Source organism: Rhipicephalus sanguineus, chromosome 3 (genome assembly GCF_013339695.2).
Source record: "Rhipicephalus sanguineus isolate Rsan-2018 chromosome 3, BIME_Rsan_1.4, whole genome shotgun sequence".
Taxonomy (NCBI): Eukaryota; Metazoa; Arthropoda; class Arachnida; order Ixodida; family Ixodidae; genus Rhipicephalus; species Rhipicephalus sanguineus.
This window is the reverse complement of record NC_051178.1, coordinates 64049420-64066833: the sequence shown is the minus strand read 5'-3', so window position 1 is coordinate 64066833 and position 17414 is coordinate 64049420. Positions and strand designations below refer to the sequence as shown.

General features: G+C 44.3%; 1 protein-coding gene across 2 annotated transcripts in view; it reads left to right on the top strand.

Moving 5' to 3' along the window:
• The first annotated feature begins 1189 nt into the window (after nt 1-1189).
• The window catches only part of LOC119386685 (beta-hexosaminidase subunit alpha), a 60134-nt gene continuing 43909 nt past the window's right edge, over nt 1190-17414 (top strand). For both annotated transcript variants that reach the window (XM_049413218.1, XM_037653975.2), the window contains exons 1-7: nt 1190-1207; nt 4309-4450; nt 7304-7613; nt 8882-8997; nt 13044-13154; nt 16232-16333; nt 16874-16982. In XM_049413218.1, coding sequence (XP_049269175.1) covers nt 4325-4450; nt 7304-7613; nt 8882-8997; nt 13044-13154; nt 16232-16333; nt 16874-16982 — 874 coding nt within the window. In that variant the 5' untranslated portion in view covers nt 1190-1207; nt 4309-4324. The remainder of the gene's footprint in view (nt 1208-4308; nt 4451-7303; nt 7614-8881; nt 8998-13043; nt 13155-16231; nt 16334-16873; nt 16983-17414) is intronic.

The following is a 17414-nucleotide window of genomic DNA, read 5'->3' as shown; positions in this document are numbered from 1 at the left end:
AGGTTAAAATTTAGTTTGGCAAAAGAGATAGTCGCCAACGGCAAATAGAGGAGGTTGAAAAGACAGAAGCAGCTGGTGCGGAAAAGTGAACGTGTTGTAGCCTTTTCAAGTGAATAATGAAAAAACATCGATTAATATTATAACAAGAAACTCCCGTAAAACAAATTGGCGTGAAGACAGCTAGCGACACAGAAGAAGCAAGACACGGCACACGAACACCTGAGCTTTTGTAACATGGGTCTACGTCGACTAGCTCAACTTTTTCTAATGGAAAAGCCCTATACTTTGGCGTCTCAGTTGCCAAGTATTCAGCCTCACACATAATACAAACTGCGTGCCCTTACTAAGTCCTTGTCAGTTTCTCTTTTCATTTGTTCGCATTTTCTAGCGCCATTCTCCGGCATGTGTGTTCAACTTGGTATTCATCTTCATGCTCATGTTCCTTAGGACATTCACCTTCAAATTTTTATCTTTGTATTCACCTTGTTCTCCAAAACTAACATTTCTTGATAAAAGAAGGTACGCGTGCAGACAAGGACGCAAAAGAAGGGATCAGAACGACACAAACGCTGTTTGCGTTGCTTTGATCTCTTCTATTGTGTCCTTATCTGCACGCGTAGCTTCTTTTTACAGAAATCTGTACCAACTAAGTCAACATTTTGTCGTTCGAATCTGCATTTTTTTCCATAGTCTTTTATTCGCGCATCACCTTTCTTGTCCCCTTTTCTTGAGGTATCCTCACTATGAAGCATACACTTAAGTCGGCATAGCTTTCTCTTCTATTTTTCTAGTTAAAGGTATCTCCACCATCATCCTTCTCTCCTGCTACTAGGATTCGTCACAGCAACGCGTTCACGATAATTTCGAGGAACTTTGTCACCTCACACTCGCAACATACGGCGAGTGCTTTCTTGGCCGGTCTGAAGCCCACGCGTCTCCCGTTTGAAATTGCCAGCTGGAAATTTCAAACACGGGGCGCTCGTTCTACAACGTCCGTGCTCGGGCTTTGAGTTACCGACAAACACTCTACTCTCCGGCACATCAACCCTCTACTCGACGTAGGACATCCGTCACGCGCTCGCCATATCGCTCTCGCCCACCACTTTCTCGGGAGTCAATCGGCGCTGCGATAAGTAATCTGCGCTCGTCGGCAGCGTGCGGTCGGGCTGCATTTCTTCCCTCCACTCGAGTACCGACCGACCATCGTGTGAGTGCATCGGCTTTTTTTACTACTTAAATCGTCTCGAATGAAAAGATACTTTACAGTTACACCCAGGTGCTAACACTAAGTAATACCTATCAGTCAAACACGAACAGTAGCAAATACTGCCGCGGGAAGTATAAAAACGAAAGCACCATTCTTGTTACTTCTAGAAAATAGCGTCCACGGTAGAAAAAACAACGCCTCGGTGTTGAGGAATTCTTATTGCTGTAGTTGCGGATATGTAAACAGAGAACACGAGCCCGCGTTCTAGCTATAATTACCCCATGACCAAGATGTTTCAGTGAACATCGATGTGCCTTGCACTCCTTGATTATGTTGTACGTTAATTACTGAAGTGTAACGTACGTGTCATACTGAACGCCAGCGTTTATGTGAGGATACGTTTAAAATAAGCTGACCAGGAAATATAAGCATAAACAAAAATGCAACGCGCCGATTCTGCCGGCGTAAAAATGCAAGTATCGGGCTTCAGGCCAGCGTTTGCTATCGCCCTCAAGTGGAAGGTGCGTGAAGACTAATCTATGCCCCTGGATTCACCTGTCATTTTTTTTGCTTTTGTTTTACTGCTATTCTTTGTGCGCATTGAGAATGCTTATAATCCCTGATATTGCGGTTAGGTTGTGTTGTCCTGCTCCTGTTTTGTTTTGTTTGTGTTCTTGCGCGTAATTTATTTTAGAACGTGTTTAAAGCAGCTGTATTCTTTAGTCGCTGATATTGTTTACGTTCCTTATATTGCTCGCGCTCGTATATGACCAAATGCTTCTGAGCAAATGGTCGGTTTTGTAGTACCCGTCAGGGAGGCGTTCGTATATACTTCAGCAGGAATTATGATTGGCACAGCTCAGTAACATCATTTACACACTTTTGAACTTGGAGCCCCCGGCAGCGACCGACAGCGGTGTGATCGTTAAGAGACTTTTAGCTAAAAGTGAAATAAAATCTTGTGGAGAATATCTTTTTTAATCTTGAAATCGGAGTGCGCATTATGTCCCTTGTAAAGAAACGAATGTAATAGTACTAATAACTGGGATTTATATCCATGTTGTAGTGTCAGCGGGCCGCTACTCGTTTTCTCATTACAAAGAAGATCAAATCACAAAAAGCGTCAAGACGCATTCAAGCAACATGAGTTTAGTTCGTAGCGGCCTTTTATAGCGGTTGCTTCATGAGCTACTCACATCATCGGCCTAAGGATATGTGTTGAAATCATCTTTTGCAAACTATGTTAGCGTGAGAGCATTTTGTGAATACAGGTACTGCTCAATATCCTAAAGAGCGTTTCTGCTGTAGATGACTACATCAAAAGCTAGCTTAGTTTATATACTCAGAATGTGTGGCCAAATCGTCATTCTACGTTATTGCATAGAAAAGCTGTGTAATACTCTTTAAGGTCGCTAAGCCTACGCGCAAATTTTTTGATGGTGTATTATTTGCTGGCAGCAGACGACGCACAAATAAACACCAGAAACAAGTATTTCTGATTTTACGGAAGCACTATGCCCGCTGTATTGTTTCAGGGATCCTGTCTCTACAGCAGCCCGTTGCATTGAGGAATAATGGAATGAAGGCCAAGGCCTTTACTCCATTAATCTGTATAAGGGCTTGTATGTATCGATCGTGTTTCATGATACACCGTGGCCAGACTCTGTGGACCCGCATGCACAAATTAGGTCAAAACTCAATAGAATTTTCGCATTTTGGCACCTGTTGTAGCTTGAGACACCGATGCGTGCTAAGTGGGTGGGACTCGTGCGTCCGTGGTGACTTCAACTGTATTTCTAGCGCTGAGAATACTCACAGACGACCTTTCTATCTACTGAGTTGTTGTGCACAGAAGAAAGTCTCCAACCAGCCCACCTAAGGAAGCCATTCGGATAGGTGGGGCGCATTTGGGAGATTCGAGTTTCATTTGTGTTGTCACAATTAACGAATGCATGCATCAGAATGACTGCCGGCCAACGAAAGACATCGCATTTTCTACTTTAACTGGCTAGAATTCGTTTGCCCAAACTTTGAATCAGCGTTTTTAACACAGTCCCTTGACAACAACGTGGGAGACCTGAGCTCGGGTCATCAAACTGCAGAATACTCAATAAATGTTTTTACCGATTAACCAAAATACGTTTATAGAAAAAAATATTGGAAGGCGACACTAATCTTTCACTTAGGTGCCTGGTAGTGGCACCTCCACCTCCGCGTTCGCGTGCCCTGGTGTATTCCTCGGGTTAACTTCGTTAGACACAACTAATGAAATCAACGGTCTGCGAAGGAAAGTATGGGGGAAAATATTTGTTGTTTTCTGAACTGTACTGTAATGATTTCAGCCTAAATTGAAAGAATTGCAGTGCACGAAATACCCCTTTTCGCTCGGTGGGATCTGAACACATATCCTTGGAAGGATGTGGGTCGGAATCTTACCACTCAGTCACCTGTAGTTCGATGAGACTCGGCGCACGCTAGATCTAGAATATAGACGTGAATAGACATCAGAATGGGTCTTACAGCATGCGTTATCAAAAGAGAAAGCAATATGCTTCCCAGAATCCTGTTGAAGAATCCCCCCTGCCCTGTACTCGTGTGAGACCTCATGTGAAGCGTATCACCCAATACCGGGAAAAACGGGTCGATGATGCTATACTTTTTTCACTTTAATTCTTTGAGCATTCTGGTCCGAACATGACAGCAATCACAGTACTCCGTGAGGCACCCTTGCTTTTAGTCCTCGCAATTAAAGGTATTGTCGTGGTGCACATGATAACAATATTTTTGCCTGTTATGTTATCGCTTTCCGTGTCACATTAGGATACAAGTTATAATTACGACATTCCTCTGTGAAGTGGACACGGCTGGATTTCTCTAGCTCACAGTGCATCATTAGCTGCCACACAAGTTTCTTTCCTGCCTTCACTAAGAATCAGTGATAATCGCTTATTGTTGCAGGCATGTTCTTGTAGATAACAACCGTGAATGGGACTGGACAGCCTTCCCGGTAGTAACAGCTATTCCGAGTGAAAGTAATATTGCAAGCAGCAACATCACAAATGAAAGTTATATTGATCCAACACATGGCATTGTTTTCGCAGGACAACTGGGGTCACGATGACGCACCGCTGCTGCGTCCCTTCGGTATTGCTCGTATCGGTGCTGACGTGTTGCCTGGCCTTGGCTTCGGCGAGGGTGCATGGAGTTCACGCAGGCACTGACCACTCCTGGAGACCGCGCGTGGTGAGTGGGCGGTGGAAATAAGCAATCTTATAGCATTCTTAAAACACGAATGTGTCACTGTAGCTAAACTGCCCGCGTCTTATTTGCAGTAATCAACGCAGTAGACATCAAGGAAAGATTACTTTTAAGGGCTCGTTTTTCTTTGTTAGACACAATATTAATGTCTGTTAGTTCTCATTAATATTGTGCAGTAGACATCACGAAGACAAGCTCTCTGGTCGAAAAGTTGCCTATACAACGAACTTCCGTGTTCAATAAGCCTGTATAAATTCTTGATATGCTAACGTCGTAATGTCATTGCAAGCATGATGTGGCCTCCTTTCCATCTTTCCCCTAAACCTTACTATAGGGAAGCGAAGCATATGTTTCTATTCTGGTTAACGTCCCTGCCTTTGCCTTTGGTATCTGTTATTACAACTGAACCTCGATTTAACGAAGTGATGACCGCGCTCCAATTATTTTGTTAAGTAGGAAAATCAGTAAAATCGAGAAATGAATTTTTCGGTCCTTCGAAATCTGAAATTGTAACGTAGCGATTCCGGAAAACTACCGCGGCATTTTATTGGTCAATAACACACGCTTTCGCGTGTGAAAAGTCCGCGAGGGCAGACCTTACATGGAGCCTCCCACGTCGCTCGAACATCAAGCCTCCCATGTCCGGGAGATACCGGCGAGATAGACTTTCATGTGAAGCTGTGACAAGCTGCCGATATTCAAAGACGGGGAGATTAAACGCGGTGATTGTTTGAGCAGGCAAAACAAGAAAGTTCCAAAAAGGCGATTACTGCCGTCTGTCGCATGAACCATTAAATATCGAAGCCAACCACCGTGTTCCTGTGGGAGCATTTACAGGCACCACTGACCACCACCGCTACTAGCGTCATTTGGTACGTAAAAGAGCTACCGTGCATGGGCCAAGTGTACAGCCTCTTTGAAATAAAACTGCGGTCATGACTAAAGCGGCTGAATGTTACAGCGCACGCTCTAAGAAAAACCAATCTGTCAAAATTAGGAAGAATTTGCGGTGTATTTTTCACTCATTTATTTCTGGAAAAGCTTCGGCTGTAGTGCTACGCTAGCTTCGTTAATTCGACTCGATGATAAGATTGAACTGTATGCCTAGTTCTAGGGCAATGGAAAGTTCTTCGCTAAGCTGGGAAATTCGTAAAATCTGGTGTCGTGAGATTGAGTTTAACTGTACATGCTCGTGAGCAATAGGGCGCACTAGAATCATTGTAATCGGCATTATTTTATTGCATACACCAAAGCACATGAACGTAAAGGAAAGAAAGACGGAGGAGGGAAGGAATAAATAGGGTAAATGTACATAAGAAGGTGAAGTAAGAAACACAGAAATAGGACATAAGCAAAAGACCGCGACACAGACAAAATAGAGTGGGAACACAGAAAACACAAATTCTGTAGATGGGAGCCAAAGTCATTTTTGCGCGGCAAAGTGAGGAGGGCTTGATGGCAGTGATAGCGTCAAGCAGTACAGCCTCTCGAAAACTGTCAATTGTCAACTCTCGCACACGTCATTCTAATAGGTCACTATATTGTAATCAGTACTTCATGCCGCGTAACGAACCTGTATGAGTTGTATTGTGATTAAACCAGCCCAGTGTGCATGTTTATGTGGTGTTTGTACTGCCTTACCTGAGCATATACTGTTTTTGTGTTATCAATTCTTCGGTCAGACTCGGTCTTTGGACCCCAACCGGCGTTCGCTGGCGCGCTAAAAGGAGCTGCCCTTGAATTATCCGTGCCTTCGTGGTACGTTTCTGGGGGCCGATACGTCGGCACTTGGAATCTGCCCAGCGACTACCTCCCATTAGCGGGGTTGTGACAATACGGAGGAATGAAGTAAATTTTAATTGGAAGTAAGTTCATATCACTTTGCTTAATGTTTGGTAAATAAGCGCTGCGAATTGCAAGAGCTAAACTAATCCAGAGCCTGTACTTCCCATCATTCCTTTGGTAGCTTAAGCGCTACTCAAAGATCCCGCATAGACACTAGCGCCAAATTTTCCTATAATTTTTATAGTATTCAACTATATAGCTGCAATTGTTGCCGGAAAAACTGACGTCATTCTGGTCGTCTGCTCGTTGCGGTCATCGGCGCTTCGGTTTTGGTGTTTCACCGTTGAATTCGATCGCATTTCATCACTCCATAATAATTACCAGAGGGCCGCTTTTCGTAAATTTCAAAGGGGCAACGGGCTCTTCGCAGGAAGCACTTCAACTCCACCATTTGACCCGACCACGTGATCCGTCAAATCAAAATGTTAGTTATTTTATTTTTAATAAGGGCTCTAATTATTGTATGTGGTTAACTCATGAGGTCTCCTATCACAGAAAATATAATTATGAAGGCAGCGAGCAAATATCGCATTTCTCTTATTTGTGAGGATGTGTCAATATATTTCTTGACACACACTGGGCTCGTATGTTGCATGCTACCCATTAATATTCGTTTGCATATTGTGGTCAAGTTCCGCAAATGGCAGAACGGGGGATGTCCAGAATACGTGGCCGTGAGCTGCAAGGTAACCGGCAAAATAATGACATGGTTTTTGCAGTTCAGTCAAATGTTTCAATATGCTAAATTATGATCTCAAAGGAAGCACTCTAGATTGTAGGTAATATGCACACTGGTTCGCCTCATCGTCTGCAATGTTTCTTATACGCACTTTGGATGTGTTAGCCAATTGGGAGGATACCTTAAAATAAGTTTACGGACATAGCGCTTGACGCCTTGATTGGAACGTAAATCTCACTGTAATGCGCTTCAAAAGGATGGACCCGCTTGCAGCAATGCAGATCTAACGCGGTCTTGATCACGGTTCTTCGCAGGTCGTTCCAACGCAAGGCGAAGTGTGGCCACAGCCCCTGAACCAAACGAAAAGCTGGAATACTTTATCTCTAGATGCAAGCACATTCTCGTTCCAGTACGAGGGTCCCTGCTTCGTGGTGCAGCAGGCATTGAAGCGCTACCGGCGCGAAATATTATTCCAAAACTGCACGAAACCTGGGAGCACAAGAGGAGCGGGACGTAGAAATTCAAGAACACTGAACCTTTACTCCGACGGTCATCTCGATATTTTGAAAGTAACGGTGTCTCATAAGTGTGAAGACATCCCGGATCATCAAATGGACGAAAGCTGTAAGTCCTACTGTGCACGGCTGGCAGTTGTCAGTGAAAATGTAATGGCGTCGTCTACAAGCTACTGACTCGTCTTGTGCGGTTAGTACAGAACGCGTCAAAAAACGATTTTCTGTTTGTAACTGCGTCTGTTGCAGACACAGACCCTCAGGACAGCGTTCGAGAAGTGGATTTGTCATCAAACTTTGTCCACAGATTAAGCACTGAAATAGGACAGGACAGTATACTGGCTTTTGCTCGATACAGAGACTTAGTTATTTTAGATTTCAGGATATACAATTGACAGCAAATTCACAATCAACTTTCCTCACTTTTATCTGGAGGCAACGTGGCAAAACTTATCGTGTGCAACGGACAAAACCGTGGGCTGCTCTATGGTCTTACCGTCATGTATATGATCACCTAGCGTATTTCCGCACATCTCAACATTGGTTATCGCCAAAAGAGAACGCGGTATGTTCAGTAGGTATTATACAAAGCCACATATGAGTAGCGTAAATACCGATAATAGGTTAGAAGTACTGCATGTGTATTGCAAAGCTAGCTAACGTCAGGCTATTAAACACTGCAGCAACCAGCTTAAAAAGGAATGTATACAGTACAGATGCAAACTAATACAAATATTGTACAGTTATGAAATATCGCTATACGACTGTGCAACTAGGGCTTAAGATAAGATCGCTATGTGTTTATTGGTAACCACAACAAGAAAGGAAATAAGTTATAGTTCAACACAGCCGCTGGAAGTTGTCATGGTAATTTTTTTTTCGACCGGTGAACATAATTGCAGAATGGAGGAGCAGAATCTACAGTTTGCATACCGGACGCCTATTCAGCAGAACCGGAAGGCACCTGCTCGATCTAAAAGCGAAATAGAACACCAAGGCTCTTCCAAATGTTTTGCAATTTTAGGTAAGCCTAACGTGATATTCAGACCAAATACTCATAGGAAACCCAGCCTTCGATCAACGTTAAACAAAGGAAATATTATGAGCGCTTTGTTGCTTCAAAGTGCTTAGCAAGAGGTTTGCGCTGCTGGACATCCATAGCTACATATTGATTCGAAATATAACAATAAGAATCAACATTCCAAAAGCTGCAGAGTTCAGTTCTTTGAGACATGTTCGCACGAATGAGCTATCCATGTGTCATGGGGAAATATAGTGCATACATCTGCAACAATCTTGCCGATGACGAAAACTCGACCAGATCTTTGAAAGAATGTCACACAGCTTTAGAAAAATACAAAAGAGGTTGCTTTTTTTCAGATGCCATTTCGATGTCCTCAACCGAAGAGTCTTTCATCTCAGCTCGTACTGTTTGGGGAGCGCTGAGGGGATTGGAAACCTTCAGTCAACTTGTCTACTCGCGAGACGGAGTGTCGGTAGGCTGTGTAGTGGATTTCAGCTTCTACGGATCATCGTCTTAACACGCAATGCATATATATATATATATATATATATATATATATATATATATATATATATATATATATATATATATACAATATTAATAAGAACTAACAGACAATAATGCCAAGGAAAGTATAGGGGATGTTTTTAGTAGTAAATGTTAGGTAAATGTGAAGAAAGAAAAGTGGACGAAAAGATAGCTTGCCACGGGCAGGGACCGAACCTGCGACCTTCGAATAACGCGTTCGATGCTCTACCAACTGAGCTACCGCGGCGGCCATCCCCCCGTCCACTTTATAGGGTATATATGTACATTTAAACGTGGGAGCGTCAGTCAGCGCCGCCAGTAGCCATGACGGCGAGTGTGGAACACTCTTTTTCTGCCTGTTGGCGTCACGTAGCACGTGAACTTATTACGAGCTGGCAGCTGACCAATAATCCCTCGCATACCACCTGAAAGCATCAAGTCTGCCTGAACGAGGCCCTCGCTATGAATGAAGGAAAGAAGTGTTAATTTCAAGGGCTCGTTTTCTTTGTTATACACAATATTAATGAGAACTAACAGACAATAATGCCAAGGAAAGTATAGGGGATGTTTTTAGTAGTAAATGTTAGGTAAATGTGAAGAAAGAAAAGTGGACGAAAAGATAGCTTGCCACGGGCAGGGACCGAACCTGCGACCTTCGAATAACGCGTTCGATGCTCTACCAACTGAGCTACCGCGGCGGCCATCCCCCCGTCCACTTTATAGGGTATATATGTACATTTAAACGTGGGAGCGTCAGTCAGCGCCGCCAGTAGCCATGACGGCGAGTGTGGAACACTCTTTTTCTGCCTGTAGGCGTCACGTAGCATGTGAACTTATTACGAGCTGGCAGCTGACCAATAATCCCTCGCATACCACCTGAAAGCATCAAGTCTGCCTGAACGAGGCCCTCGCTATGAATGAAGGAAAGAAGTGTTAATTTCAAGGGCTCGTTTTCTTTGTTATACACAATATTAATGAGAACTAACAGACAATAATGCCAAGGAAAGTATAGGGGATGTTTTTAGTAGTAAATGTTAGGTAAATGTGAAGAAAGAAAAGTGGACGAAAAGATAGCTTGCCACGGGCAGGGACCGAACCTGCGACCTTCGAATAACGCGTTCGATGCTCTACCAACTGAGCTACCGCGGCGGCCATCCCCCCGTCCACTTTATAGGGTATATATGTACATTTAAACGTGGGAGCGTCAGTCAGCGCCGCCAGTAGCCATGACGGCGAGTGTGGAACACTCTTTTTCTGCCTGTTGGCGTCACGTAGCACGTGAACTTATTACGAGCTGGCAGCTGACCAATAATCCCTCGCATACCACCTGAAAGCATCAAGTCTGCCTGAACGAGGCCCTCGCTATGAATGAAGGAAAGAAGTGTTAATTTCAAGGGCTCGTTTTCTTTGTTATACACAATATTAATGAGAACTAACAGACAATAATGCCAAGGAAAGTATAGGGGATGTTTTAGTAGTAAATGTTAGGTAAATGTGAAGAAAGAAAAGTGGACGAAAAGATAGCTTGCCACGGGCAGGGACCGAACCTGCGACCTTCGAATAACGCGTTCGATGCTCTACCAACTGAGCTACCGCGGCGGCCATCCCCCCGTCCACTTTATAGGGTATATATGTACATTTAAACGTGGGAGCGTCAGTCAGCGCCGCCAGTAGCCATGACGGCGAGTGTGGAACACTCTTTTTCTGCCTGTTGGCGTCACGTAGCACGTGAACTTATTACGAGCTGGCAGCTGACCAATAATCCCTCGCATACCACCTGAAAGCATCAAGTTTGCCTGAACGAGGCCCTCGGTATGAATGAAGGAAAGAAGTGTTAATTTCAAGGGCTCGTTTTCTTTGTTATACACAATATTAATGAGAACTAACAGACAATAATGCCAAGGAAGGTATAGGGGATGTTTTTAGTAGTAAATGTTAGGTAAATGTGAAGAAAGAAAAGTGGACGAAAAGATAGCTTGCCACGGGCAGGGACCGAACCTGCGACCTTCGAATAACGCGTTCGATGCTCTACCAACTGAGCTACCGCGGCGGCCATCCCCCCGTCCACTTTATAGGGTATATATGTACATTTAAACGTCGGAGCGTCAGTCAGTCCCTGCCCGTTCGGTCCCTGCCCGTGGCAAGCTATCTTTTCGTCCACTTTTCTTTCTTCACATTTACCTAACATTTACTACTAAAAACATCCCCTATACTTTCCTTGGCATTATTGTCTGTTAGTTCTCATTAATATTGTGTATAACAAAGAAAACGAGCCCTTGAAATTAACACTTCTTTCCTTCATTCATAGCGAGGGCCTCGTTCAGGCAGACTTGATGCTTTCAGGTGGTATGCGAGGGATTATTGGTCAGCTGCCAGCTCGTAATAAGTTCACGTGCTACGTGACGCCAACAGGCAGAAAAAGAGTGTTCCACACTCGCCGTCATGGCTACTGGCGGCGCTGACTGACGCTCCCACGTTTAAATGTACATATATACCCTATAAAGTGGACGGGGGGATGGCCGCCGCGGTAGCTCAGTTGGTAGAGCATCGAACGCGTTATTCGAAGGTCGCAGGTTCGGTCCCTGCCCGTGGCAAGCTATCTCTTCGTCCACTTTTCTTTCTTCACATTTACCTAACATTTACTACTAAAAACATCCCCTATACTTTCCTTGGCATTATTGTCTGTTAGTTCTCATTAATATTGTGTATAACAAAGAAAACGAGCCCTTGAAATTAACACTTCTTTCCTATATATATATATATATATATATATATATATATATATATATATATAGACATATTGCGCATCCCAGCTGACTCGGGCCAATCTAATTAACAAATTGTGCAACGAGGTACAAAAATGCTACCAACAGTGTTGAGAAAGTGGCAAAGCGATGATGTCTTTGTCGCATGATTGTGGAGCGAACAAAGAAGTCATTGCCTGTTCACTTCTGGGCGCCAATTACGCCAGCCAACGAGCTCTGTCAATACTTCGAAACCTATTTCGAACGCGCTGCTGTCGCACGCGCTCGCCTCGCATTTTTTTCTGCCTCTTGCTCCACAACTTTGACAGGCACAAAAGGCAATTCATAATTATTTAATAGAACTGAGCCTATTTTGTCAAGATGTTTACGAATGTCGTGAAAAAATTAATGCCTAAAATTTTGCAGCTATGCAAGTATAGTTAGTTTTTTATGTGTATGACCTTTATTAACCAAGAGTTTGCCCAAAAGTTTTGCTAGTGCACGGGAGGCGGTCAATACAAAATACTTTTGGCCGCATCTTCGTATGCCTTAACACTTTTTTATATTAGCTTGGCCCGAGTAGGCTGGGGTACTCTGTGCATGCGTGCATGCGTGTGTTTGTGTTTGTGTGCGTGTCAGTGTGTGTAATACTTCCAGTAAATGACAAGCTGAGATACTAGGCCGGTATGGTTATTTTCGCAACCTTTCCAATGTACCACGTCAATTGGAAACTTAATATAACAAGGAGCTGGCTGCTGCTAAGATTATTTAGCGCCTCCTTTCTGAGATAGTGTTGGAGATGGATGTCTATCTCCGAATTCAGATATCTTCACACAGACGCAAAGAGCACCGGCAGGAAAGCAGAAACGCATTGTGCCTCCAGCCCAAGTGGTGCTCGAGAATTGAATTTCAAGAATGAAGCCAATATGAGTGGATACCAAACAATTAAAAAGAAAATAGGAAAGTACACTTATATGACGAAAACAAGATTGTAATTTTTTAAACGACTGTGCAGTAGTATTCAAGAGAACAAGATCGGCAAAGCTGCCAGCTTACTTTACGAAGATTTATTTTGCTACATTGAGCCACCGCGAGGTTCTTAGCATACTGGAATAAAATTAAGCCTCTCAAAAAGAAAACCTCAGGTGCGCATAACGAATCCTAGGGCATTTATACCCTTGCCTTAGTGTAAATGATGCGTCTTGCATTGATTCACTGCTCAACTAGTGTTCACTTTCCATTGCAGTGGGTCGTGAACGAGACAGTGATCTACGATGAGCCTAGATTCCCGCACAGAGGTCTGCTTATCGACTCGTCCCGCCACTTCCTGCCGCTGGAGTCCATAATGGACACATTGGTGAGTGGGCTCTTTTCACTGTTAGGAGTGTCTACCAAGTGAGCCTTTCAAATTTGCTCTCCGTTGCAAATAAATGCCAAAACGCAGCAAGGAATGAGAGAATGGCGCTGCTTTGTTGCAGTTTGCAGAACCTTCTAAGCTAGTTGCTGTAATGAAACAGGAAAACTGGAGCGCAGGTAACGCATGTGACTGTGTAAAGGCATTCCCGTGCTCGCACGCGATTCGCTGCTGCTCAGAAGTTATACACAGTAAGCGCAGACATGAAATATTTCTCCAAATCTCCCAAAACTAACTAACCAGTAACAGCTTTTTAACACTGCTAAAGTTAGCATTTAGCAGTTATATAAATTCGTGCATTCCTACTTTGCTGGTAAAAACTTAAGCATAACCGAGCGAACGAGGTTTTCTGAAGCTAACAGCTATAATGTGTATTCTGCAGCAGAATCGTTTAGAAATCTCCGTTTTTAACTCTTTTTGTCCCTCTATGCACTGTACATTGTAAAACAGCAGTAAAGAAGCATCGCAGCGAAAGGACCAAACTGACACGTGCCATTCATGATGTTTTCCACCACTGCACAACAGCCACCTGTCTTTCACGATAGTGCTTGTGTTGCAGCGCTTCTGGAGCGCTACTCATACAAATATAGTCTTAATGCCGCAGAACATTGCAGTGGTGGCTGTTTCGAGTGCTATAACAATCAATATAAAATGACTACAATTGCAGCACTGAAGCTGGCAGCCCGAGCAGCAAGAATACATGCCTCCCGGTTAGATGCAAGTTCAGATGTCAGTTCAGATGGAAGTACGCACGTCTGTCCGTACTGTTTGATTAAGGCTACACATTTCGAAATAAGACAATTATGTCATGCCGTCAGAGAAGGACAGATATTGAAGAAAGCGTTATCGTTTATTTATCATAATGTCTCACACTTTTTCTCAGATATTCTAAGAGGATGCCTGCGTTAATTATCAGTATGCTAAAAACCTGTGCAAAGTGTGTTTGTGTTGTTTCCAAATTAGAGACACTGCACCTCCTCTTACAGGTTTTGGTGCCTGGAATTTGTACGTTTTACTGCTCAAACTGAATTGCGATAAGAACGTACACGTTGTTCGAGAGATGTGCATAACACACTTGATATGGTTGAAACCTCGGTAAATCTATGTGTTTTAGCGAATTAAACATAATCAGGACTTCACGTGTCACATCCGAAGCTCATCACTTCAAGCCTACATCTGCACCGGAACTTCAGTGTTGTTTGATCCTCATTACAAAGTACTCCGTCGTAAGGGACTGCGCAATGATTTTGAGCAGCACGTGGTTGTTTAACGTACATGCTGCTAATTTAAGTACACTAGCGCAGCCTCGATCATTTCGCAGCCATTGAAATGCGGCGGTCATTGCTGTAGTCGAACCCGGGTTTAAAAGGCTCAGTGCAAAAATGGAACACAGTCGACAAAGAAGCCCAGTCTTCTAGCAGGCGTATTACGGCAACACTGAAGTCTGATCAAATCAACATCTGTCTATACAAGTAACCTTCAAAAGAAAGAAATTCATATCAAAACGTAGCCAAACTGAGGCGGAACACCGCGTACAGGTGAATCCAAGTAAGCTTGCTCTTTGTTAAAGGGGTCCTGCAACACATTTGCAAGTAGCCATGGAATGGCTTCTTTAAAGGAGCTTATTTCCACACGAATCGACCACCGCAAACATTTTTAGAATCTGTCCAGTACGAGTGGAGTTACAAAAATTTGTCGCACACTGTTATTGCTTTCTCTGTTCCCTCGTCCTGACGAAAGCGCTAGAACCTAAGCAGGGAGGGGTGGCACGGGAGAAGAAGGTACGTCACGCGACCTCGTGACCTTGATCACTTTTTCTTTTTTGTTTTCTTCGAACGTGCGGCGTACTTCCAGTGCGATCACGCGCGCGCGCGCGGGCAAGTGACGGTCTCCCGCGGCGGCCACAGTAACTACCGAGCGCGCCATGTTCAAATCAGCCAATGGCTGGGAACTTTTGTCAGTGACGCCGTAAGCATCTTTTTTGTCGAGAGAAGAGGAAGCGCTTTTTAGCTGACTTTGTGAATTGATTGTAAATCCCAGGCCGCGTGCTGCGCTGTAATGTCTGGCTCGCGTGTTCTCGGAAGCCTCGACTACCGATCGGCAGCGTTTTCTGACCGTACGCCCTGGCTATTATACACGCTTCACAATTACCACCGCCGGACGAACCAATTACCGTGGTTACCTATTCACAAACTGCCTGTCGGAACATAGCGAAAGGAATGGTCACATCCTACACACACCGTATCCTGACATCAATGCACCCCACTTTGTTGCACAGGGTGCGTATCGTCTGGACACCTGGACACGCCTCTCTCCATGGCAATGAACGCGCTAATTCGGTAGCTCGAGAGCTCACAAACCGGGCGCCATCGGAAGAGCTGTCCAACCCAGACGATGCACCAACAGAACTACTCAACTACACTGAAACGCTACAACACTACCGACAAAGCCGCATGTACTTCCCACCACCACACAAATCACTCAACCGAGAAGACGCTGTTGCCTGGCGGCAGCTTCAGACTTACTCATTCCCCTGCCTTTACATCCTTCATCTCTTCCACCCCACACAATATCCCTCATACTGCCCCTATTGTGAAGCGAAGCCCACGGTGTATCACTGCACCTGGGAATGTCCACAACCACCGGGCTGCCACCCTATTCCTTCACCCTCACAATCCTCCTGGGAGACTGCGCTGACCAGATCAGAGCCGCAGGGGCAGCGTCGGCTGATCCAGCGGGCACGTGGTGTGGCGCGAGCCAGTAGGGCCCTGAACTAAGGGCTCCATCCAACGAGGATAATCCTTGAGGCCTCCACAAATAAAAGTTTTCTCTCTCTCTATCTGACCGTACTGAAAAAGTGTTGCAGGGCCTCCTTAATACAGGGTTTGTTGATGCACCCTCCATTTGGCAGGAAGGGACTTCGAGCTCATCAAAAGGACGCCGTAGCCAGTGGACTACTGTAGCAGGTGCTCTTTGTTTACACTGTCATAAATTAATGAAATCAATTACTGCTCTTTCAGGACGCAATGTCGTACAACAAAATGAATGTTCTCCACTGGCACATCGTGGACGACGAGTCCTTTCCCTACGTGAGCAAGACTTTCCCAAGCATGAGCGAAAAGGTGAGTTCTGTCGGTTGGCCGTTGCTTGCTATTTAATACGGACGAGCAATGTGAATGTGGAGAATGTTACACATACTGCACTAGTTTCTAAAATCTGTAAACCTACAGAAAAGGGCCGGCGTATTTTTATTGTGTTTTACGTATTTTGCCATTCTCTCCCATATCGCTTCTTCCCTTACGAAGTGAGAAACTGAACTATGGCTGCTTTTAGTAAAGCTTTCTGCTTTTTTACGTTACCTGTCTCTTGGCACCAGCAACAGCTCGCGCTGCTTATGACGAGAGTGAAGAAGATGGATCCCTTTACGGAAGACGAGCGCTTTCGTTAGTGGAAATTGAATATATTTCGCTGGTATCAAGGTACCAAGAGACAAAGCACTTGCGAGGACTCGCAATCCTATTCACTTTGCTGTTGTTAGCAAAGCGAATGGGATGGTATCAAGGTATCAAGGGCACAGTATAAATTGGGGCATGGCGATACGATGGGAGGCACGCTGTATGATTGTAAAAACGTTGCGAGCGGCATCATTTTTTTCTGCACAGGGCGCCTATGACCCGGAAATCCGCGTGTACCGGCCATCAGACGTGCAGCACGTCATCAGTGAAGCTGCTGCAAGGGGTATTCGTGTCATGGCGGAATTCGACACACCTGGTGAGTGCAGCTTGGAAAAAAAGAAAGAAAGGGAAAAAGAAGGAAAAAGAGAAACAAAGAAACAAACAAACGAAGACCTTACAGGGGAAGCACTGGCACCTCATCCTGAAATGAGTTTTCCAGAACTTTGGCTTTTGTCAATGCCTCTTCCGATGTTGCTACCCCGTTATCGCTAATATTTGAGGTGGGCGGGAAGAGACAAAAGCATTGCATTGTGTATAGAATAGCCACTGTGTTCAGCCTCAAGAGAATTAGAGCACTAGCTCGTGAAAAGCAGGATAACCTTTTTGGGAATCAAGCATACACTATTGCACATAGTCCGTGGGAAATATTCGAATATTATTTTATTGCTACGGACAATAAATTATTTTCGAGTGGGTACAAGTTGTCCGGAATTTTACGCTGGAAAGAAGCAGCCTGAGGTTTATGAAG